This window comes from Lissotriton helveticus, chromosome 3_1, assembly GCF_964261635.1.
Source record: "Lissotriton helveticus chromosome 3_1, aLisHel1.1, whole genome shotgun sequence".
In the NCBI taxonomy this organism is placed as follows: domain Eukaryota; kingdom Metazoa; phylum Chordata; class Amphibia; order Caudata; family Salamandridae; genus Lissotriton; species Lissotriton helveticus.
Window position 1 is genome coordinate 1,403,588,951 of NC_136061.1, and position 26,418 is coordinate 1,403,615,368.

Consider the following 26,418-nt stretch of genomic DNA (forward strand, 5'->3'; position numbering starts at 1 on the left):
TAAAAAAAGATATATATCTGTAACAGCGGACCGGTTAGCGCTCTGGTTCGCGGACTTTTCGCGCAACGGAGCTTTGTGAAGCGAAGCTGATTGGTTCTCCGGCGTCTGTCAACATTCCAAACAGTCCGTAGCGGCCGCCATCTTGTCTCTCGGTAGGATCGAGAGACAAGAGGAGGTCAAAACAAAGGGGGAAATAACTATAAGGGGGCATAGTAGATCCTCGCTGACCCCCTAGGTTTGATGTGGAGGTTTTAAAAGGGCCCCGCGGGGCAAAAAAAAAACAAAATAATAATAATCGAACGGCTGAATGGATTTGCACGAAACTTGGCAAAATATTAGGGACTGGTAGCCCGATGTGCCTTTGCTAGGTCTCAATATATGTGCTCCAGTGGATTTTGAGAAATTAACGTTGAAAAAAAGATATATATCTGTAACAGCGCTCCGCTTCGCGTACTTTTCGCGTTACGGAGCTTTGCGAAGCTGATTGGTTCTCCGGCGTCTGTCAACATTCCAAACAGTCCGTAGCGGCCGCCATCTTGTCCCTCGGTAGGATTGAGAGACAAGAGGAGGCCAAAGCGAAGGGGGAAATGACCATAAGGGGGCATAGTAGATCCTTCCTGACCTCTTAGGTTTGATGTACCATTTTGCCAAGTTTGGTGTAATTCCGTTCAGCCATTCAGGCTGTAGACGTATGTAAATGTCCTATGGAAAATTGCATGGGGAAAACACATTTGAAAGTGTTGAAATTTAGAACCAATTAAAATGTTACTTTGGTTTTGTATTTGTGTGTGATGAAAGTTAATTGGTTATGTATATATGTCAAATGAGAGGAAACCACAGCCATTTTGTGATACTACTGTCTGAGGTACATTTGTGAGGAATTTTTGGTGGTGAATTTCTGGTGTTTGATTTACACAGTACTAACACTTCTGCTACTTTTAAAAAGGTGAGTTGTTAATTTGTATGGGGAACTATGTTGTACACTTGAAGATAATTTGAAAAATGTTTTCCGTTATTTATTTGCAGTCCTTCTGTTATACTAAATACTTGATAAAGTTAGTTTTATATTATGTATTACTAAAGACGATAAATGAAAGTGATTATTTTTTTCTGCAATTTACAGCAAGCAATTTCAAAATAAAATGGCTCACAATGAAGAGACCGTGGCAATTTCTTTTGAATTGTCCAACACATTGATTGAAATTGAGAGCACCAATAATGAAATATTGTCACAAGGAGGACATGACTTGTATGATTCCATTAGATTGATTGAAATGGACAGCACCAAGAATTAAATATTGTCACAAGGAGGAGATGACTTGAATGATTCCACTACATTGATTGAAATTGAGAGCACCAATAATGAAATATTGTCACGAGGAGATGACTTGAATGATTCCACTACATTGATTGAAATTGACAGCACCAATAATGAAATATTGTCAGAAGGAGGAGATGACTTGAATGATTTTTTTGATCAATCTCTTGATGGCGAATTTATCGAGTGTTTGGAGACCATAGAGTTACAAGAATCATCATTGGAGACTTTTAATGAGGACATTGCTGATGAGGACATGTTACTAGTTCTTTCAAATTTAGAAAATTCTGAAGAATAAATTTATATTTAGAAATCAAAAATTGTTTGAGACATTATTCATTTTTATTTTTAATTTATGAGGTTGTAGCGAAGTGATTGTAGTATAAAATGAGACTTATAGTATAGAGTGCAACATTTTTATGTTACATGGTAAGTTTACTCATATTTACTTCCCTTCTGCCACTATATTATCTCCAATGTGTATTTGACATGTCTTCTTCATCTCCGGCCTCCTTTCTCTCACTGTGTGTCTCCGATGCATCTTATCGCTGCTATTTTGTGTAATTACAGAAGAGAGTAAAATAAAATAGTTCGGAACGTGAAAAGGGGGCAAAGTAGAGTACTCCTCACCCCCTAGGCCTTTTTAGGCGGTCCCAAAAGGATCAGTTTCTGCTTTCCTGAGAGATTATGGTATGAGTTCCATATACCACAATAACTTGCATTACAACATGCAAGATATCTATCTCCTATTACCAACTTTTGGAGATATTCGCGCTAAGCGCGAATATCTCCAAAAAGTAACACCTGCCCTGAGCAGTTCTTAGCCATGTTATCCAATGGGAGGTGGATAACATGGCTAAGAGTATTAGCTCGGTAATGCATGAATATCGCTGAGTTTTTAGCGATATTCATGCATTGCGGCCGTTTATTATCGCATTTGCGATAAACCTTGATAATAGTAAGGTTTATCTTCGATAATTTCTGACGATGCTTAGTGGTAAAAAATTGGTTGGTAAGCATCGTTAGCGATAAATATCGCTTAACTTTGGTAATATGCCCCAACGTCTGTTAACGTTCGATTCGAAGGAAATGAGGAAGTGTTGAAAAACATTGTCTGCGCCATCTTGCCTTTTTTGAAATGCCACACTTTTGTCGTGCACGGCAGCCATTTTAGATGTCTTGACCAGACCCACTCTCTGCACGCTGTCGATTCGTAGCATGGCTCCTCACCCTCGTAAGCATCTCCCCCAGGCACTGGTCACCACCGCTCTCTGTCTTATGCATGGGCAATAAACCTTCCCCCATCTGCGCTGCTCTTCCCTGAGAATCACACTCTGTGCCCGCCCGACACCTCCCTTTCGCCCTATTCACTACCGCACCCTCTGACACTCCTCTTCCTCTGTGTCCGATTGTCCAGGCTATCAGCTAGCCCTGCAGATGTAGTTTATGGCTCCAGCTGTAAAGATTCACCCCTCTTCAAAGGAGTTATAGTAGATCAAGGCCCACACCCGATGAGATCCGTCACACCACACGTGTTCCTACTATCTGAAAACCATCCTGTATTGTGATTGGTGAGGGGACCGAGCCTGAAGCGGAAGATTCTAGGAATGACTCTTTGTACATCAAAGTTTTTACAATTATGTGTCACATTAAAAATATATAGCACTCCAACAAAGTAGTAGGAATATAAAACTTTAATAACATATAAATATATACAACAAAACAAAAACAGTAAAAACATTTAAACAACGAAGAGACCGTGGCAATTTCTTTTGAATTCCTGATGAGGACATGTTACTAGTTCTTTCAAATTATGAAAATTCAGAAGATGTTGCCTGGGGGTGGGTCGTCAGTAGCAGTCTGTTGTGCGAATAGTTCCAAGGCAGCAGAACGCGCTGAAATCTAGATGGCACGAAAGTGATGTCTAGTAAGTTGCCGCCCAGCAAATAACGGCGTGGGGCGCCGCGGGGGTGAGTGAGTCCAGTAGGCACCACAGCTATTCTTACCGGCATTGCAGAATTACTGCTGGGGACAATGCCTGTGCTGTAGCAGGGTCACAGCAGAAACAAAAAGGATTCTGTTGAAGATGTTGTTGGTTTTCAATTTGAAAACAGTTCTGGTGTCAACTGCTATGCTAATGTAGTGGTTAATGTTTTGTTTTCTCTAGAAAATGTAAAAGAGGGGGAGGCAGTCCAAAGTTCCGTTAAAAGGGCAAAGGAAAGGATCGGTGGTTTGAACTATCAGTCAAAAAGGGGAGGGGGTGCAATAATTTTTCCTACCGGGTCACACTGTGCTTTCACCGGAAGTGAGGTCTGCAGGATTGTAGTAATTCAAAGTGAGGCTGGCGCCAGCATGGGAGCGCCGACGTCCCGCGGATACAGTTTCGTCACTCCACGGGCGATCATGGCAGTCATTCCCCATCGGGGGTCGGAGACTCCCGCGGCTCCTCTAGAATCTTCAAGGTCGTGGAGGACTACGGTGGTGGAGTCAACCAGTGACCGGGCCATTTCTTTATGTTGGGCCCGCTCTTGCCAGGTCGACCGCCATTTTGAGAGTTCGGCAGCTACCGGCGATCGCGGGGTCACATGAGCGGACGGGCTCCACCCTGCCGGGCGAGACGTTGCAGCATGGCCACAGTGGAAGAACCGTTATCTAGGTCGTTCCGAAACTGTGCAGCACTGTAGTTGTTAGGATGCCACCGCCTGGAGCGCTGAGGGTGCAGCTGGGAAGCCTCCACCTGGGGAGGCGGGAGAGGCCTGTTCGCACCGTCTCTCCCTCCCAGTGCACCCCACGGCGTCTCGCTTGAGATTTGTTATGGCCGGACCAGGCGATGAGGACGAGGGGGGGGTCGGAGGCATGTGCAAGACATCCCCCTCCAGTGTTGTCGCAGCCATTATAAAAGAAAGAAGTGTCCCGTCCGTCTTCGGGCCGGGCTTCCGGTGGATGTCGGCCGGACGCCCCTGGCTCTGGCCCCATGAACGGGTTTCTTGGTTTATCGGCTGCAGCCGGATCCCGTCGGCCTCGGCCCCCCGACCGTTGGTGGTCGGACCGGAAGAGCATGTGGCGGGACTACCTGCAACTCTCAAGGGCCACCGCGGCCGGACTGGGAGAGAGAGGGGAGGGTCGAGGAGACATTCCCCCCCCCTGCAACTGTTCAGCGTTGTAAAGGCAATCCCCTGGCCGGGTCCCGCTGGTCTCGGCCTCTCCTCCGGCTACACCCTACGTTAGGATCTCCTGGCCGAGGCGTGGCAGCAGGACCTGCCTTATATGGGCTGCTCCCGGCTGGGCGTAGCCGGAACCCTGCCCCACCTTGGAAGTTTCCAGAGTGGGGGTGGATGTTCTACTGACTTGCATTTTCCCTAGTCTATCGATTTTTTTGGCGTGGCAGGCGGTGGGACAGCGAGGGGTGATTTGGTTTCTCTTACTGTTTTTCTGGTCTCTCACCACTGGCATATTTTAACGTTTTCTTGTTTCTAGGACATTAATAGGTTTTATCATTACGTTATGTTATCGTTTCTTTGTTCGTTGTTTAATAAAAGTTCATGTTCATCAGTGGCCTACTGATTTTCGTTTTCCTATTTTTTTCTTTCCAGGTTGTTTCATGGTAAAGTTTCTGTTAACAGGATACAGTGATCACTTCGTTATTATTGCATATGTCCTTTTCACTAGGGGTGCTCTCTGGTCGGGCCAGATGACGTATCTCTAGTAAATGGTCCGGGTGAAAAAGGTGCATCAATCAGTGGGGAGTAGATAGGCATGACAGATTACAACGGGGGAGAAAGGTCCGCATTACATACCCTTTCACTACTTGCAAAGATTTTCCTACGTTTATTTGCAAACAGGGAATACCTCCAAAAAGAACTAATTCCCAAACAGTCAATGTTCGGACAATCAATCAATCAATGAGGAATGAAATAGGTACGACGTGTTAAAGGCTTGCGTTACCTACCCTTCACTATCTGCAAAGGGAGATAGAATATTCCTATTCTTCCTCGTTTGCAGGTAGAGAAGATCGTTAAGAGAATTAACTTCGAACAATTCAATGCTCGATTGAAACAATCAACAAGGGGTACTGTGAACACAAATGAACGCCGCTTATATACATACGCATTGCTATTTTCAACAGGTTGTTCCTAATGTTTCTATTTTAGCGAGGTCAAAAGAGATCCCATTAGTGGCCTACTGATTTTGCTCGATTCCTTTTGTTTTTTTACACGATTTTTCGCTATCTGCAAAGAGTAAACAGAGTATTGCGACTCTGTGCTTGTTTGTAAATAGAGAATGAACCAAAGAGAACAATCAATCAAATGGAGAGAGAAGCAGGCACGACGGATTACAAAGGGGGAAAGGGCTGCGTTAACTACCCTTCACTATCTGCAAAGAGAGAGTACTCCTAATAGAAATGAGGGGTGGGGGGCAGCAATCAAAGCAGATCAGTGTGCATAAACACGAAAAAAAAAATTCTTACCACGTACTTGACATTCGACAGCTTATGATATTTGCTATTAAAAAACCATTGAAATTCACTGAAAAAACCATAGGTTATAGACCATATATAGTTAGGAATTAGCATTTACAAAACCTTGAAAATTCACTGAAAAAACCATAGGTTATAGACCATATATAGTTAGGAATTAGCATTTAAAAAACCTTATTTTACTCACACAAAACCATTGAAATTCCATATATAGTTAGTTGCACTAACTATATATTGCGCACCCGCAATCCACTGCTGATGATGTCACATATTACATCATTCATGACATGGTCAGTGACATCACTGATGACATCACTGATGACATCTCAAATGACATCACTGATGACATCACTGATGACATCTCATTTGACATCAATGACCACATCACTGATGATATCATTCATGTGACAATACAATGCATCTCCTCACATTTTAATATAACCTCTGTTTCACCCAGTGTTAAAAACAGAGTATAATTTTTGAAACCATTGACACACCAATACTAGTTACTACATACGTACTCACTGATTCCTACGTCTACACACACATTCACTCATTCACCCATACAATCATTCATACATACAATCACTCATGTTTACAACACAATCATATGCACTCATACACCTATACAGACACTCACACTCTGCCACTCATCCATGGAGTTACTCACACACCTAGTCAGTCCTGTAAAGAATCAATCACACTTCCATTTTCTACTCTATACAGTTAAACATAGAGCACCTTACGTTTTCAACCATATACTAACACATACTTACTCTCTTATACAATCATTGATACAAGTACACATTGATCTGTACAGAGTCACACACCTCCCAGCCAGCCACACACACACTCAGTCTCCCATGCAAATACTTGGGCAATCAATCAATAACCCATATAGTTACTCATATAGCTACTGATCAACACATGCAGCAGTTTACAGAACAACAGACATAATGATGCACAAATTAAGACAGTTTAGTCACTAACCCATGCACTCAGTGAGACACATTTAATCACTCACTCATACATTCAGTCATGCACCTACTAAATCCTTCGTCCAGACACTTATACATCCACTCATTCTTCAATATGTAAGACATATTTTAACTTTACAGAAACATAGTCACTGGATGTTGTCATCAGTGATGTCATCAGTGATGTCATTTGAGATGTCATCAGTGATGTCACTGACCATGTCATGAATGATGTAATATGTGACATCATCAGCAGTGGATTGCGGGTGCGCAATATATAGTTAGTGCAACTAACTATATATGGAATTTCAATGGTTTTGTGTGAGTAAAATAAGGTTTTTTAAATGCTAATTCCTAACTATATATGGTCTATAACCTATGGTTTTTTCAGTGAATTTTCAAGGTTTTGTAAATGCTAATTCCTAACTATATATGGTCTATAACCTATGGTTTTTTCAGTGAATATATATATATATAAAAAATAAAAAAAAGACTCCCATTGGATAAGTGTAGCTGGGGGCTGGCTCATGATGGCAAGGAAGCTGCGAGAGCGTATTTGGAACTTGGGAGTGAGGGCTCTTGAGGAAGAATAAAGGAAAGTAAGTGTGGACTTTCCACTTGCTGCGTAGCCAGAGTAGCATATCCTGCAGCCCTGCATTGCTGCTATCCTCAACGTGCTCGATGCGGATGTGGCCCAACACAACTTTTGTGTGCCATGGCGTTACCTGAAGAATCTGTGCTCTGCACCCCTGAGCGTGCGTGAGTCCAGTAGGAACCACAGACATACTTACCAGCATTGGCAGCATTACTGCTGGGGACAATGCCTGTGCTGTAGCAGGCAGGGTCACAGCAAGCTGAGCAGTGGATGCCGATGCCGTCGCCCTCCCTGGACCTACTAATTACAGGCAGCACTAGCAGTGACATCACCTGCTGTGCTCGAGCAGCTACCTGTTCTGCAAATAATCCAGTTATACTGCACTGATTAATATATGGAAAAAAAGAATTTTCATTTGGTGTACATTTTGTTTTTGCACTCAGTGTAGGTAAGAAAATAAAACACATGTCATCTTCCTCTTCTTTAGGAAAGCCAACAGGAAAATGCAGAGTTCAAAATAGCAGGGACATGTACTGGCTGACGACAGGGGTCACAGGCAGCAGCAGTGTTAAAGCTAATAGAGAGAGCAGGAGTAAAGAGGAGAAAGAAACAACAGGAGAGGAGAGAGATAAGAAGGAGCTAAGTAGAAGAAAAGGAGAGCAAATCAGATACAAGGAGAAAGCAGCCATGATGTGAAGATGAGAGAAGATAGAATGAAAGGTTGTCGAGTACAGAACAGACGGAAAAAAGCAGACATATGATAAAACGAGACACAGCTAATCACTGCTAGAAGAGTGATAGTAAAGAGCCAAGATCAAGGGGAGAGAGAGCAGAGCATGGATAAAAGTGAAGAGGAAAAAGGGCAGGGCTAGAATGAATAGAGGGCAAATCAGGAATACAGGGAATAAGGTAACCCACCAGGTGTGACAAAGATGATAAAAAACAATTAGATAGGTGAGAGGATAGACTCTTAGAGCAAAGGCTTAGGTGACAGACAACAGATCAAGGTTAGAAGATACAGACTGAGGCAGTGAGAGTGTTGAAAGTGGGGCTCACCGGAGGAAGAAGTGAGCTGTGGCCTCCTTGGCAACATTTTCAGCACCTTCACTTTTTTTTTTGTAGAAATTAAGCACTGGCTGTGGAGACCCTCAGATGGACAACAGTGTTTCAAGTACAGTGATTAAAGTAGGGTGTTGGGACACCTCTTTCTTTTCATGGGCTAGTCTTTTTGTTTAGGAATGAAGGCATTTCATTTTTCTCCCACCCTAAAGAAAGCACCTAATTAGTTACACACCAAAGTGCAGGGGTCCAAAGGTTTTTTTTCTGAATGCCAGGGTTGCCTATTCCTAATTCCACCAGCCTAAACATCCTGTTCCTTCATCTCATTCTTGCAGATTCTTTATGATCCCTGCTTTCTACATTTGTCACTGTTTTCCTAGCCTTCTATTCTTTCTTTCTCCCTTTTGAGCGTTTTTCTTGTTCTTTGTCAAAGTCTGATGTTATAAAAAAATAGTCCCAGACCACAAAGATGAGTGTCAGTGCCCACCACCTGCAACCGCTAGCACAAATTAAGCACTGCCTAAAGGAAATGTAAACAGGCAAATGTAAACGTGCAAAACTGGGGCAGCCAGTGGAGCAACATTAAGGCGGTCACACTAGGCCTGATCTCTGTCTGTACTGTTTGCAGTGTAGCCTCTCGTCAGCTGTATTTTACTTTGATCGGTGAGTGTTTTCCTGTTGCCTCCAATGCTCCAAAGGTATTTAAAATGAATGCCCATTGAATGAACGGCACTCTGGTGATGTGAGAAAAGGCTAGTGTTGTAATAGTCAGTTGAAACAATATATATTGGTCAAGGAGAGAGGATGTGGCTTAACAGCTAGAGCGGCCAACCTTGAAGCTGGGGGACTAGGCTTGACTCTGGCGGAAGGCTCAAACATCCTGTTATTCTGGGCAAATCACTTAATCTAAAAAATACAAAACAAGCATTTTCAATGCAATAGATCTCACATTTAGGCAAGTTTAAGCTATTGGTATTGTAAAGGACAATGCGTTTTATTTATGTTTCAAAAACTAAAACATGAATAAAAGGCATTGTCATTTACAATGCCAATAGCTCAAACTCGCTTAAATTTGAGACCTGTTGCATTGCAAATGCTTGTTTGCCTGTGCTACACTGAACTAATGCGGACCGCACAGCAAATTAATTAAATAAAGCAGCGCAGCCACTAAAGTGAAAGCGGACCGGACTGAAATAAGGAAAGACCATTAAAGAAAATAGTGCTCAGCCACTTAATAACAGAGACCGTGTAATGAGCTAAGTAAAAGGTCCAGTCGTTATGGAAGGTAACAGATGGAGACCAGGCAGTACCCAGGAGGGACTAACAAGTCTCATAATGAATCTGAATTCAGTTTTTACGAAGGACAATGACACCAGCCAATAAAAAATATGGGTGGAGAGTGAACTGGGCTTCCACTACTTACTCAATTACAGCATGTGAGCAGCGCTGCCGCTAGGCTCGACCTAAAAATGAATGATTCAGTCTTTAAGGCAACTGGTGCTCAGGTAAAACACTCTGTAGCCTTCCGGTCGAGTTCACACTATCTAAAACTGCAACTTATTAAAAAAAAAAAAAACTAGGCAAGAAGACAGGAACATAAATGTTCCCATAGCTACTTTCCTAGTCCTGTGCTCAGATGTTTCATTATAATGTAATCTAAGTGACGTGGTTCACGGAGTATATAGTGGGAATCAAAGGAAACCTGACCAGCATTATCTGCACTATGTCCACATATTTAGCTTGTTACTTTCCAGCTTGCTTCGCTGTGGTCGCAAGAAATAAAAGAACCCTTTATAACCCCTATTATATCCTGTGTTTGTGTACAATGTTTCTATGCAATTGCTTAACCTTCAACTCAGTTGAATGGCACCATCTGCAAAAGGCATAACTTCCTGTACAGAGGTTACTCTGCACAATAATTCCCTTTTTAAAATTGTCTGCCCTGCATTCTTTGTGAAGATAGTTACAAAGCAGCTTGTAAAACTGTCGGGGAGCATCGGACCACACAGGGATACATACAGTGATACCATTTTCAACCAACGTGTCATGTAACATTTACAAGATTTCAAATACTTGTAAGTCTTTTTATGTATGTGTCTACAACCCACAGACAAATACATCGTTCAGTCCACACTTTCGACTGGTTTAGAATGTGACACGAAAGTGAAACTTTGATTTTTATAGGAAACACAAGCGTGCAAGCCATGCACCCTTTGGTAGATTCCGAACTAGTACTATAAATGTCCGGTGGTTGTTTAGCTGTGGTAAAACGCCTTATTGCACTGTACTCTTGTTGTCGGATTTGTAGTACCTCGAGTTGCCTTCAAGGTGCACAGCATGTGTGATTGGGAGAATATTGTGTTGCAAAAGTTTAACACTCAACAAGAAACTCTGTTGGTCCCAATACACTTAGGGTGGTGGTAGGAGGCCTGTACATGCTTGTCACAGGTGTGAATATTACTTTCACAATACTTGGGCTACTTCAAGGTACAGTCCAGTGGCTAAAACACTGTGCACTCAATTGTTTCTAAGACTATCTTCTGTAGCAGTTTTTGCACCCTTAAATGGAACCCAGTTGGGAATTTCCTACTCGTTGGGGGATTTAATAAAAATATGTCTTGAACAATTGGGGAAGGCTCTGAAAGAAGTTAAAATATACGAACGTAGACCATCTTAAGAAGTTCTGTGTTCAGTATGTTGCAGCCAAGTCTTTAGGGTACAGTAGTTAGTGCACAGTTGGGAGTTTCAGTTATGTGCCAACGAGCAAGTAGAATCTTAGTGGTACTGCATATTTAGTGATCTGATGCTGTATTGGACGCTTTTTTAATACATTTTATGAATGAATATATGGTTTTTAATAAACGGAAGTCTTGCAGCTGAAGATATATGTGGATCTTTTTATCTTGTGGTACTTTTTTCTTTCCTGCGTTTCACTGCTGAACAATAGTTCCTCATAAATTATTTTAGGGAAAACCCATACAACCTCAATGATGCATGTGCTCATAAAGAAAAGGAAGAAAACATTGATGGAAGTAGCTACGCTTCATGTAAAGGCCAACCTTCTGCTTATCCCCCCCGCTGAGGATTGTATGAAAGGCTATCAGTATTGTGTATTGTATCAAATCACATGGTAAAGCTGTATCTTGTACTTGGTTGTCAAGGAGTTCTTACTTTGCGCAGGTGGTTGGCAGTGGCACTCATTTTTGGGGAGCAGGGCTTATTTTTTATCGCCTGACTGTGATCCAGAGGAAGATAGAGAAAGGCAGGAAAGGGAATCAAAAGGGTAAGAAGAACCTGCAAGCTAGAGACAGGAAGTGTTTAGGTTGGTGGAAGAAAGAGGCCTGTGGTGGAATCAACACTACACAAACGTGATATTCAGCAACACGGGCTCCTAAGTAAGACGTTGGGAACCACCACTTACCTTTTTCGAAAAATTTAGTTTTTTATGCCATATGCAGACGTCTTGTTTCTTGCTGAAAGCAAAGGGACCCTTTGAGAGAAAAATGTGCAACACCATTCCTGGTTTTCCTAAAATGTACATTTTGCTGACGTATATCTCGTCTGCCTTCTATACTCCTTGATGATGCCTGTGCTTAATTTGAACCAGTGGATGCAGGTGGGGCCTTCCACCACTCATTCTTGGGGGTTGGCACCTATTTTTGCTCCAGAGCAAGAGAGGGGAAAACGTACAACGGAGACAGAGTTCATAACCGAAAAACAGAACAAACATGACAAAGGGAGAAAGCAGGAACGTGCAAAAGCGAGACAGAGTGGCAGTGAGTGTCTGGTGATGGGCTAAAGATTCATGAAGTGGAACCAAACCTGTGCAGCCTTGGCATACTTGACGCCATCATTCAGTTGAGATGGCCATGGGCTTCTCAGCGAACAATTGGGCTGTGTAACGTTTCTTCCACAAATTAATCTCTGGACACATGGCATCTGAGGCACGGTCTTGTGATCAATAGCCCCCTGCGACTGGCCTTGTAATGACCCTTGAAATCACGGGTTTCTGCAGCTAAATGAAAGTACTGACACCTATTCTACAAGGTAAAATCATTGTAACTTCAGTAATTCTTTGTGCAGTTTGCACTTTAAAGCCGGATACAGCTTTTCAGGATTTCAGGTTCATGCTTGTCCCTTTTTTGGCTCTGTAAATCCCAGAGTAAAGTTCATTATCCTTTTCACCTATTCTTTGTTTTCTGGTTTCACATTTTGTACTTATTGAGTTCCTGGCCAATTTATAATTTCTCTTGGACGGGCCACACATTCTTTTAAATTCACCCTATCGAATCCTTCTTGACCCGTAATAGCGACTAATGGTAGAAGTATTTTTTTTTTCATTGTCTTCATTTACCAATGAATATTAAATGAGTCACTGCAGAGATGCCACATGGCCTGTAACGCTCATGTCCCGTGTAACAGCTTGCAAATAACAAGGTATTTTAGGTTGCATGTCAAGTCTGTGTAATAAAAAAAACACACAAAACAAACAACTTTTGATCTCAGTTGCTCACCACATGGTTAACATAGTTTCCTATTCCCATCCGTATACCGCCCGGGTGCAGTGTTTTTACTATCTAGGCAGAATGGAAATGTGCTTTTTAGGCGCTACCCCATCCTTTCACCAATAAGTCCATTTTTCAAGCCATATGCTTCAATCTAGTGTCATCTGGACCCTTTCCTGGGGAATCTTTGGGCAACTTCCTACAGTGGCCTAAATACAAGGCCGGCCTGTCCCGAGGATACAATCGTTCTGAAACCATTTCATATGAATCTAACTCAAAAGACATCCAGAATGTATCCCTTTATCATTGATCCCGTTATCATATAGGTTTTGTAATGTACATTCATATCCCCTTCCAGCTGGTTGGAAGCTCAATACATCTGGTGAGTTTTCTACATTTATACAAAATACCTTCAGAAACCAGTTTGTACGTTTCCTGGCATGGGTCCTTTGCTTGCACCATGAATTGGAAAATGGAGACCTCTGTTAATCACTGCAAATAACAGATTAACCGATGTCACTGTTTCCCAATTTATGGTGCTCTTTTAACGAACATGAGAAGGATGAAAGGCGAGTTAACCTAGCTGAGATTTGAACCTATAACCTCATGCAAACTGAATGCATTTACAGTCCTTTTAAATGGCATAAGTGTGGTAGGAAGCACTAAATAAAAACTAGATTCCTCCGGCTCCCCTCGTCCTCCTGCAACTCTTGCTCATGTACCCTCCATTGCTCCTCCCTTCTCCCTCTCTGCCCTCCACCCTCTTTCCTCCTCCTCAATCTCTTCCCTCTAGTCTCTTCCTCTCCTCCCTCTCGCCTTTCCTCCCCACCCTCTCCACCTCCCACTTCTCTCCACCTCCCACTTCTCTCCACCTCCCACCTCTGCCCTCTCCCCTCCTCTCCCCTTTTTCTCCTCCAGTTTTCTTTAGAGGCCAAAAAACGAGGCTAGTTAAATAAGTACATTAGGTGTGGAACTTTATTTCACTTGTTTCACTATATTTTTCTAGGTATCTAAATTATAGGTCACCTAGGAGTGGTACGCACAGGGCTGGCCCCTGTGTGGTTCTGAGGAAGAGCTTTAGGGGAGGCTCGAAACATGTTGACTAATACTAGGGACACCTGATTCATCATGGTTATGTTGTTTTCCCCAGTTTTCACCCCTGTTTTTTAACATACCAACTAGGAGCAAGAATACAGCATTCGCCCACTAGTTAGGTATTTTTAACCAATATTTTTCCCCACCCCTCATCACTGCACTACACATTTATTTCACATAAGTGCTCCTACGTAATTTGGCAAGTCGCAGCACACCTCAATCCACAGCGGGTTGAGAGGACCCCTATGATGAAGCATGTCACCAGGGGAAAACCCTGATGAGTGAGGGGACTCTAGAAAGAATAACTCTTCTTTCTGGTCAGGAGACTTTTCTACTCCACATGAACAGAGGTCTCTTTTTATCCCATAGTTAGGTTCTAAAATCCGGTATTCCGGTCTTTTTGTGTTCATAACTGATTAAGGAGGGTGAACCTAGCTGAAACCTCTACCACCCCCTGTTTTGTGATTGTGCTAGTTAAAAAACACCATTTAAAATAATTCCCGAATGCTATTTAAAGTGACAAGCTGCCACACGCACAGGGGTTTTGTCATTTGGGGACGGGGACATTTTACATTAGTCGCCTGACTTCCACAGGATAGGACGTCACAGAGCAGCTCGTCTCTGTCTCAATTGGCTCTGACATTCAGGACAGGAAAGCTTCTCCTTAGAATACGAGACTCCTAGGGATATGCTGAAGGCTCTTGTTAAAGTACTGAGGCGAATTCATCTTATTTTATGAAAGAACTGCGGCGTATTCATTTTATTTTAGGATTTTCTAAAGTGTGGTGCTGAGACGCCTACAAGGTACAACCCAGAAGAGTGGGACAGATTCCAAAATGATTTCGCACATTTGAGTTCACTTACATTTTCATTTTGTGCCTGAAATTTCCCACCACTTGTTTACAAAGTAAGAATTAGCAAAATGTCATATGCAAAGTACAGTTGCAAATAAGGAAACATGACAATTATTGTGGTGTTTCTGCATTCACATTTCCTTGTATGGTTGATTTGGGGGAGTACCTGAGTGAGTCTACCTGTAAGAGTTTGTGAACACCGTGTTATTCACCAAAAATTGAACTGGGTTCTCCTTCATGGAAAGGCTTTCAACTTTAGTAGTGTCGCGCTGACGGTGAAATAATTTCCTAGACTGGGAGTAGGCAGACTACAGCCCTTTTTCATAGGGGTGTTTTAGAAGCTCCTGTTTCACAAAGAACATATGTTCCCTGTTGAGAAACAACAAGAAAGTTATAATTACGAGAGCACTATTGCTTTAAATTTGAGCAAAAAATAAAGTTTCATCTGTAGTATACACCACATGTGCAAATGTTATGCATACAAGTACTCATAGCAATCAATGATCCATTTATTTTCCCTGGAGTACTTCCAGTATTGTTTGCGTTAGTGTGAAATTTTTTCAATATCCTTAAACTTATGAGAAATGCAACAAAATCACACAATTTCAATGGAAATCTATATTGATATGGGAATTTTGCAGTCAGTGATCGATACACGGGCAAAACAATCATTAAAAGTATTGTGGGCTGAGATACAGTTACTCATAGGCACAAATTAGAGTTCCAGCCACTAGGTCCATTATATTTAATTTCAGAAAAATAGAAGCACAAGAAAAAGCATAAGTTGATGGGTGCACATAATGAAATATGTGGTGGGCAGGTTCTACGTTCTGACACAGTCATAGAACTTTAATATTTGAAAATTTCAAGAAGAAGGTAAAACGGAAGAGAACTTCCAATGAAAATATAGGTGAAGACCCATAAATGATTTCTCTACCATGGAAGAGGCCCTACAAAGAGCTGTGACCGAGATTAGTTTTCAGCCTAGCATTTGGAATTCAGGCACAATGCTATGTCACACCACCTTCACCTGTTGTGCTATTTTGTAGTAAAGGGCTCTGTCACTAAGCAATTGTGTAGCATCAAAAGTAGGTTCATAATGAACCAGGAAGGTCATTTGATTGGTGAACCAGATGAGCCTTTGTCATGCTATTGGCACTCTCTCCTAAAAAAAATAATTAAAAAAGGCTTGTTTATTGAAGGATGGGTGCTTGTTATTTGGGCAAGCATCTTGCCCTTTGTTCAGTGAAACCAGAGCAAAACAACTGAATATTTAGTGTGATACAGCTAAGTGTGGTACTTAAAGTTAATGTTGTTGTTCTGAGATAAAGTGGAAAACAAGGAGAAAAACATATGTCCATGCTTTTGTTTGTTCCTGCTTTGTTTCAGTAAAGTGTTTCAAAGGTGACTGATAGTAGGTGGAATAGTTGATCCATTCAACTATTTTGATTTTTTTATCATTTGTATCATGAAATATTAATGATGGTGGAAGTTCCACTTGATCACTTACAAATAATTCCTACCTCATCCAGTAGATACATACAGGTGTTTTGAAAGTTGATATGTACATGCAAACAGAAGAAAAACACAATGGAAATTCTACATGATAAATACAAAATGCGTCTTGAAGATAAGAAGATAGAAGCCAGATGGGAGAATTAACTGACAATTTCTCGGTCATTGCAATGGATGTTTAACATTTCATATATGGGATCCTTTAACAACAGGGTTTCTATCACACTAAACTAAATTTTGTGGGAGAAAGTAATTCTACTACTCTCCACTTTATATTGTTAGTAACTAAACCACTGAGATGATTATTTAGAGCATTATTTGAATTGTGTTGTGTTATTTGACTTATTATGAAAAATGGGAGAACTCTTTAGAATTTGCAAGTAATGGCACACAATCATTTTACATTAGTGATCACACTTACTATTTTGCTTCGTCGTATTTCTTTTCCTGTTCACTTTTTAGCTGCAAATCTTTTTATTGCAACACAAATTACTGCATTTTTACGTTTTCATTCAAGTGTATCTAGTATAAATTGATTGTGTGCCAGTAAATGCAAATTGTATGATGTGCTGTGACAAACCTTAATTTCCAAATTCAATTCTACATCTTGGAATAGATCTACATACAACAATCTATGGATCACCTGAAGTGAAATGTGCAATAGTTTTGTTAAAGAAATGATGTGTCTGCATGTAGGCCAGCAGCATCCTAAAATCTGTAATGTTCTGTGGCACATTTCTAAGCATTATTTGTCAGTGATATTCTCATAATTATAATACACAAACCTTCATGTTTAGTTGCTTCATCATTGAATTAACCCATACTTGTGGTTTCTGTTGCAGGTGTCAATATTTGTACTAGTGGCAGTGCCACTTCCTGTGAAGACTGCCTCTTCATTCATCCTCAATGTGCCTGGTGTGCAAAGGAGGTAAGCATTATAGCTTCAAATGTGACTGAGTACCCTGTCTAACAAACCCTCGGTCTGCCTTCCTCATTTAGAGACAGGCGAATCTTACGTTTTCTTACAGTGGGGCCCCAGATGGATCCTCCGAAGGCTGGATTAGGGGCTGGTTGGGGTGCATGATGTAATATTGTTTCCTTGTCTCTCACTCTTCAAACTGTACAAAACTGTGCAGCCCGTCTTCTTATGCAGGTCCCAAGTAGGGTATCTGCAAAACCACATATTACCTCTCTGCATTGGCTGCCAGCGGTGGAAAGAATTAAGTTCAAGGCACTCTGCATTGCCTATAAAACTCTTTCAGCCAAGGGCCCTCCGATCTTTCAAACCATTATATGTTATGTTATTCGGAATTTATAGAGCGCGAACTGCCGCTCCGAAAGGAGCATCCTGGCGCTAAGGAGCGAGGGAGTCAACATATCCCCTTATCACCCCAATACATCCCTTCGCTCTGGACAGAAACATTTAGCAGTGGTTGCCAGGATCCATAGAGCACGGAGTGGAGGACGTATGTTTGCATACAACGCAGCGAAATGTTGGAACCAACTTCCTGCCCTTATCCGCCTGGAAAAAAATTATTTGGTCTTTCGTAAACGGCTGAAAACGTTTCTATTTCCATGATTCGAACCTTAGTACGTGGATGTTCTCTTCCCCTAGCGCTGCAAGGCCTTTTTGGTAGCCGTGCGCTTTATAAGTGTCTTATTCATTCATTCATTCACTGCCAGGAAAACCCAGGTCGTGAAGGATAGAAATCAATGCTCCCCAGACCATACAAGAAAGCTCCCAGAGTGTGTGCGGGAGGATTTTTTGTTTTTCTGACACAAACTCTCACTTTGGGAGTTCAGTGGCCGTTCACCAAACCTTTTGCTCTTTGAAAAGAATAGTCATAATGGTGGTTCCTTTCAGTGTAGAGAAATGACTGTCGGGCCGGTGGTCATCTCTAAATTTGATGGATGGTAGATGAAATGTTCTCCGCTACCTTGATGTATAGAGAACCGTCCGTTTAACTATAAATCTGAACCCAGGTCATTAAAAACAGAACTCTAGCAAAATATTTTCTGTTAAGCGTCTGTCTGTATCTGTAGCTATTTTTGGGGAATAAATAGTTCTTGGGAATTATGATGATGTTTATACAATTTTACACTGCATCCTTAAGGATCGTTGCTTCTTGTGAAGAAGCAGCAGACCTCATTGCAATCAGAGTATTAGTGTTGAGGTTAAAGAGTTGTATTTCTTTTGGAACCATGCCAAATTATTTCTTTCTGTGGATTTGAACATTAGTTTCAATAGTTTTTCATTGAACCTTTTGCCATCATTCCTATAGTACAAGGCGGGCCTACCCACCTAACAGTCCCCAAAGCCTAACCCTCACCCTTCCTTACCACCTTAAAGAAGAACCACCCATAGGCCTCCTGCCAGACCCCCGCTATTCAAACTCAATATTTCCATTATTCTCTAGATTCTCGTAACTCTCTCTTCTCAATGATCTATCTGTCCCTACCCAATACCCAAATCTCTTTATGCATGTTAGGCCTCTGTAGTCTTGATTGATGGAGACAAGCACCTGATCCCACAATTTATTGGCCATTTGTTCCCTGCATGCTAAGCTGTTGGCTAGTTTTTCATGGTTCAACAATTTGCATACTCTCTATAGCGACTAGTCCGTTGTTTAGCCTTTCCCCCACAGGGATAGGATTAACTGTTTCACTGTTAGCAAAAGATAGATTGCCCCTCACTGATTAGAGTGGTTAAACATATTGAGATGGCCACCCAAAGTTATCATTTCACAAGACCTTTCAACCTCCTTCCCAATTTCCTGATCAGTATTGGTGAGTACCTCTGCTTAGAATTTTTCCAGCTTCGGCCAGTTCAACATGATATGTAACATAGTGAAGTTCCTCCATTGTTTCTCCAGCATTTGTCTGATTTTGTTGGGTTCATTGTGTATAGCATGACTGGTGTTTAGTGCCACCTTCATATATAGTTTGTTTATTGCCTCTTCCCTTCAGCTAGTCTTACATAATTATTAGCCCGCTGAAAATGTGCTCAAACGGCTTTGGAACCTAAGGTGATGTTAAGCTCTTTTTCCCATTGTAGTTGGTAGGGGAAATTAGCGTTCAACTAGTGTGAGTTAAAGATCTTGTATATTTTGGCTAAAAGTTTATAGTTGAGGAGATTTACTGCATGGATCGCTCACATGGTGTGAGATCCTCCGTAGCCTCCTGCTTTCCCTCTGGTTGTAGAGCTCAGTGTCTTATTTGCAAAATATGTTAGCGTTACGATTCCAGATTTCCATACTCGTGTTTTCCTGCATTGAAGAGTGTGATTATTCTTTCATTAAAGAGATTGCAATATCTAAAAAGAAATCTCTTGTCACTCTCAGAATGCCATGAATGCTTACTTAAGCGTGGTGTGAAGTCAGTGTTGACAAACAGTTGAGTAAATGGGTGCAGATGGAAAATCAGGCAGGAATCAAAGGTCGATCATCCCACGCTTCCAGCATGGGTCTGGTGAATAGCAAGAGGTATACTTTCCAACCTTTTATGCTTTTGATACCCAAGGGACCTCCAAACGTAGCCACATTTATGTTTATGAAGCACCATAGGCCATCTGTCTCTCCATTAACCATCCAGTCATGTAACGAAGGCCTTTTGGTAACGGAGAAGGTAAGGGACCCTCAATCCTCCCTGTTTATGTTGGTTCATTTCTTCCCCCTTATCTAGGTTGTTACCGACCTAAATCAAATTATTGCAAACCTCCTCGAGGCAGGTTACATCATGGCACTTGAAACACAATTTTGGATTAGAACATCCGCCTAAAGGCTGCAAGCCATCTCATCCATGAGAGTGTGTAAATTTGCTATGGAATGATTCACACCTTAACCTTCCTCAACAAGGCCATGAACTTTTCAGCTGCACTGATACATAAAGTAGGTGTCAGTCTGATATGCCAATATTGTATACGCTGTTGACCACTTAAAGGCCTATTGGCTTGATGCACGTTCTTAAACCAGGTCCCCGTGGCTAGTGCCAGTCATTCAAATTTAGTAAGATTTAAATAGAGACCCTCTGTTACCTGGTACATCTCCAACTCAAGCAACAACTCCTTCAGCGATTGTTGTTGTTCCTTTAGAGACACCAATATACCCTTTGTGAAGCTTGTGAACTTGAAGGTTTCATTCATCAGTCTAATGCTTCAGATTAAGGGATTGTCGTTAATCTGTTGCAAGAGCAATGCGTAAAGGGGACAGGGAGCAGCGAGTCCCTTGTCTGATGTTAATTTGTCTTGAGAGTAGGCTATTCATATTGATTCTAGCCCAAGGAAGCTTATAGTTGGCCAGCATCCAGCACCAGCAGAATATCAGCCATTATCTTCCAGTTCGCGCAGACAAGTTCTTTCTCTGCATCCAAGGAGAGAAGGACCATTTCTCAACCTATCTTCCTGGCTATGGCTTTTGTGTTATTTCACTGGTATTGCATCCATGGATGAAGTCTCCCTGATCTGCATGTCGTAAAATGAGCATAACCATATCTAGCTTGGCAGCTAAAACCTTCATAAAGATTTCTACAATGATGTTCAGCAATGTAATTGGTCGATGTGAAGTGCATGATGTTGAATCTGTGTTGGACTTAGCTACTAAGAATTGATGCTTCTGATATAGGATGCATTACCAAACACATTAAAAACTTGCAATGGGACTAACTGTACATCAAAGGTTTTGTGGAAGGCTTCTGAAAACCCAACAGGGTTTTCAACATCTTTAAACTTCCTATCAGCACTTTCTCCTTGGCTATTAGCTCATCTCTGCCTCAGGCACTTCAAATTGAGCAGTGACATTGTACCCAAACATGTGCATGTTGCAAATAAGACAAAGCAGCACATGTAGACAAGCTGAAGATGTATTTGCTTTTAGTCACAGGCTCAGAGTCACAGTAACTACCATAACTGTCAAATTGAATGAATAATGGCAGTGAAATGTTCTAAGTCCACTGGGCGACATGGGAATAAGAGGAAGGACCAAGTTGTATTACAAAACATATATACCATAACACAGCTCAGAATATAGGTAATTAATGATGACAGCACAAATACAAGTGCCCAACTATGTGACATCACATACATTGGAAAGAATAATCACAACACTTCTCCTTGTTATGTTATGTTAAAGTTATTTGTAGAGCACACTTACACCACACGGTTTCATGGCGGTGTGAACGGGGAGCAGCAGAAGTATCGTGAGCAGGAGCTTAATGGAATAGGGAAAGTTGTTGAGGGCGTGGGAGGGGGGATACTGCTTTTGATTGTGACGATTTTCTCCTTGAAATACGAGTTTAGGGAATCGCATAATTATTGTGAGGGGACAGGTTTAGCTAGTACTCTGTCCGGTTGTGATAATTCATCGACTATGGAGAAGATGTCTTTAGTCTTAGAAGCTGAGTTTGTGATTTTCATGAGAAATATGTTGTCTTAGTCTCCTTCCATAAATGATTACTGAAAAATGTAATCTTTGTGCCACTCAGGAGCGTGATGTTGACGAGGCCTGCGGGCTGACTCGGACTGCTCCTGAGAAGTTGACAAGGGCATCTCAGTACCAGGATTGCTCACTGTAGTAGAACTTGGAAATTCTGTCCATACTCCGCAGTCTTCCATCCTCTAGCGACACCACATTTGTACTGACTTTCGTTACCCTCAGTGGTTTGGAAAACTTACTGGCCCTACTTTTCTTTGAGTCTGGGGCTCTGACCACAACCCAATCTCCCGCTTTCCACTTTCCACTCTGTGTTTATTGTCATATCTCCTTTTGTAGCAATTTTGCTGACTCTTGATACACTCACTCACGCTGTCTTGATGAACCTATCTAGTTTCCCCATCTTCAATCCAATTGGGAATCAATTCAGCACGTGGGAGTCGAACTTTAAAAAAGGTAACATTTCCATAACTGAATTGGGGGCTGTATGCTACTTCACAGCAGCTTCTTCACAGCAAGATATGCAGGTACTCCATAGATGTGTGCTGATTGAGTGCATTGTTTTAACTTGCAGTTTACCCTTTCCAACAGCCCATTAGCTTTAGGACAATACAAGGTGGTTTTAAGATGTACAATGGATACATTCTTTAAAAAAGCATTCATTGTATTCGAAGTGAACTGGATACCGTTATCTGTCTGTTATGATAGAACTAGGTATCCGTTCTGTCATAAAAATATCAGATAAAAAAATCATTCATGTCTTGAATAATAGTGCGATTGACCACCCTACCACAATCAAATGCAAGTAGTAATCCACTAAAACTATAATGAACTTGCCTGACCACATGGAACTGTTGAGAGGGCCCATTATGTCTAACCCCAGTTTTTCCCACGGCTTAGATGGCACACTTATCAGGGACAAAGAGGCTTTCCTTAGATGTTTATTTTTATCACTGATTGAGCATGTGAGACACTCCTTGACCTTATTCTCCACCAGACTGTCCATACCAGGGAACCAGTACGTAGCTCTGACTTTGGATTTTGTGATGCTTTGCCCCAAATGACCTTCCTGTGCCAAGTCTGCAAATCTCTCGCAGAGGTCTTTAGGAGGCACAATTTTCCCACCTCTCATAACCATATCCTTGTTTATGTACAATTCATGTTTTCCCAATAGCGTTCTCTCCCTTTGGTTGTGAAAATGTACATAGGGGTTTATGGTCTGTCTTTAATGTAAAAGGTGGAACCCACAGAAAGAATGTTAAATGAGTAATAGCCCATTAACAGGCTAACGCATCCCTTTGGATCATGGAATAATTAGCTTCAGCAGTCTTAAAATGAATGCCACAATTTTTTCCTTCCCATCCACTATCATCATTGTATAGTAAAGTTCTACGTGAAGTGTAGAAATTTCCTAATGACGGTGCCTCGACTATGACTTGTTTGATACTTACGAAGGCTACATCACATGCGCCATCCAAACTCAAATGGAATCCCTTTTTTAATTAGGTGTCTCAAAGCTGTAGTGTGATTTGTGAAATTCTACGCAAATTTGGGCTCATATTCCACCAAACCCAAGAAGGATTTAGGTTTGTCTTTGGACATCGATGGAAGTGCCTCTTTGTCTGCCACCACTAGGTCAAGCTTTGGTTTTATACCATTTTTGGGAATGTGATGACCCAAGTAATTTAAAGACTCCACACAAAACTTGTATTTGTCAAGTTGGATTTTTAGGCCAGCATTTTTAAGAGTAGTGAGGACATTCTTCAGTGTAATATTGTGATTGTGTACCAAATCGCCATAGGTCAACAAATTATCCTGAAAGTCAAGCTTATTATCTGTGTCCTTCAATAATTGGTGCATCACCCTCTGAAATACGGCAGCCGCTAATTCCAGACCGAACAGTTTTCTGAGAAACTTAAAAGCAGCAAAAGGTCTTATGAATGAAGTTAGAGATTTCGATTTTGGATGCAATTCAATTTTCGTGATATGCCAAAGAGAGGTTCCACCAAACACTTTATTGACTAGGAGATTTTATTATACATAGTAAAATGGCCTCCAATGTGGACGCCCCTCTGTTCTTTGCTGATCTGGCTACTTTAGGACTGCATAAGATAAACGAGGGTCCAACCCATTCGGCAGGACTCACACTAGGTCTTTTCCTTGCTAACTCTCCCCACATTGATATTGAGGCTCCCCACCCTCTGGTATGGTCAGGTCACTCCCTAATTGGCTTTCAAATTCTAGGGGCCAAGGTGAAGTTTACCCCCTCTAATGTCTCCTATAGTTATAGGAGATAGTGGCGTAAAATTACCCCAGGCGCCTTTATGAATACATTTTTGGCGGATATGAATTGGGAGTCTAGGAATATTAACAACTGCTTAATTGACTATCACAAAGCAGTAAAATCGGCTATAGATAGGTTGGCCCCTCTAAAACAGCAACTTAATAATGTGCGGCGCCCACATGCAGCATGGTACTCTCAGGAACTCCGTAAGGAGAAAACTCTTTCCAAAAACCTAGTGAAATGCTGGCGTCATTCTCATGACCAGAATGATAAGGAAATCTATAAGGCTTCCTTAGCTCCTTATCGTAAGAATTTTAAAAAGGCCTGTATAGCTTTTATTGCCTCACAGCTTAATCTGGCAGAAAATTCTACTAAAGATTTATATTGAATACTTAAATCTTTTACTAATACGAGGGCTTGCTCCAATGAAATCCCTCAGTTGCAAGACCTTTGCGATGAGATCACCAATCATTTTCAACACAAATCAATTTGATTTATGACAAATTCACGGAAGTTAGGGAAGCTCAGAGGGAAATAATAAATTTCACTCTACCTACTTCATATATTGTCCATTTGCTGGATAGTTTTACTCCGCTCACAGTAGACACTGTTGAGGCAATGTTGAAAGCAGCCAAATCTTGGTCACCCATGGATTTAATTCCAGACAGAATTTCCTCCCTGCTGCATAAACAACTGGCTCCCTCCATCTGTCCGATACTCAATCTCTCCATGAGAGAAGGCCAACATCCACCAGAGAGGAAAGCTGCACAGAAAATCCAGTTTCAGAAAAAGCCAAATGCCCCTGTAGCAGATTTATCCAACTACCGCTCTATCTCCCTTCTGCCTCTTATGAGTAAACTTCTGGAAAAACACATCAACCAATTACTCGCAGAACATATTGAGTCCACAGGATGCCTTGATCCTCACAATCTGGTTTAAGACCAAGGCACAGCACAGAATCAGCACTGATTAGTGTTACAGACAATATAAGACACTTCCTCGATAATGGTCAGGCGGTTCTGCTGGTGCAGTTAGATTTATCGGCAGCCTTTGATACTGTATCCCATCTCCTTTTGCTCCAGGGATTTAAAGAGAGTGAGAATCTGGGGGCAAGCCCTGTCATGGTTCTCGAACTTCTTATCCCATCGTACATAGACTATTAATCTTGGATCCTTTCGCTCTCGAACAATGGAGCTTAACAAGGGCGGGCCACAGGAATCCTGTCTTAGCCCTTCTCTACTTAACATTTATGTGGCCTCCCTTGCTAAAATACTCAGAGAATCCGTCTTTATCCAGATCTCATATGCCGATGATACTCCGCTCCTACTTTCATTTGACAAAAACACCCTGAACACCCAGTCTCGTTTCTCAGAAGGTAAGACAGCAATCGTTCTTGGATGATGGAGAACTTTCTGCAGCTGAATGCTGGGAAAACCGAGATTATGCTCTTTGGGGATGCCCTGCGGCTCTGGTCTCCAGAATGGTGACCCGCTGAGTTGGGCATTGCCCCTGCCCCAAAGACAGTTTAGAAATTGGGCGTCCGTCTAGACCAGAAACTTACCATGAAAGATCAGGAGGTAGCCACCGCTGGTTCCTGTTTCCATATGTTGAGTGGTTTTTGCGGGATGTTTTTTCTCTCCTTCCTCTCTCCGTGCGAAAAATGTTCATTCAGGCACTAGTGATGAGCTATCTGGACTATTGTAATGCCCTCCTGATTGCTGCTTGCGACTCTTCACTAAATAAACTCCAGGTGGTGCAAAATACAGCTGCCCGTCTTGTTAGGAACCTACCAGCTAGAGCATCCTCCCTCCCCCTCTTGCAACAACTCCATTGGCTACCGATACGCAAGAGAGTCAAATTAAAGATATGTTTCATTGTACACAAAACTTTGAATGTCAGAGAACCCAGTTATTTAACTGAAAAACGTATTCCATACCAGCCAAATAGATCCCTTCGATCAGGAGAAAAACCCCTGCTTGGGACAACCCCGTTTCAGGAAAGCCCGTACAGGTGGGAAAGACTTCTTCTATTTCGCCCCATTACTGGAATCAACTCCTGATTCATCTTCGAAAATGTTCAGAATATCTTCTTTGTTTAAAACTTCTTAAAACAGAGCTCTTCTGAGTCTTGATCTTCTGGTCTGTACTGTCTGCTGTGTTCCCCACAGCGCGGAGATACCCCTTTGGGGGTGATTCAGGCGCTTTATAAATTAAATAAAGAGCACTGACGAAACAAGCATTCCCTATCATACTGATCACATCATGTATTTTTGTTGGGGGAAACCTGTTGACCCAAATGATGTTGCTCAAATCC

At 41.8% G+C, this 26,418-nt stretch overlaps 1 protein-coding gene across 3 annotated transcripts in view; it reads left to right on the forward strand.

Moving 5' to 3' along the window:
• The window catches only part of ITGB5 (integrin subunit beta 5), a 780,917-nt gene that overhangs the window by 109,299 nt on the left and 645,200 nt on the right, over positions 1 to 26,418 (forward strand). For all 3 annotated transcript variants that reach the window (XM_078682057.1, XM_078682058.1, XM_078682059.1), the window contains one exon: positions 17,238 to 17,323. In XM_078682057.1, the coding sequence (XP_078538183.1) occupies positions 17,238 to 17,323 (86 nt within the window). The remainder of the gene's footprint in view (positions 1 to 17,237; positions 17,324 to 26,418) is intronic.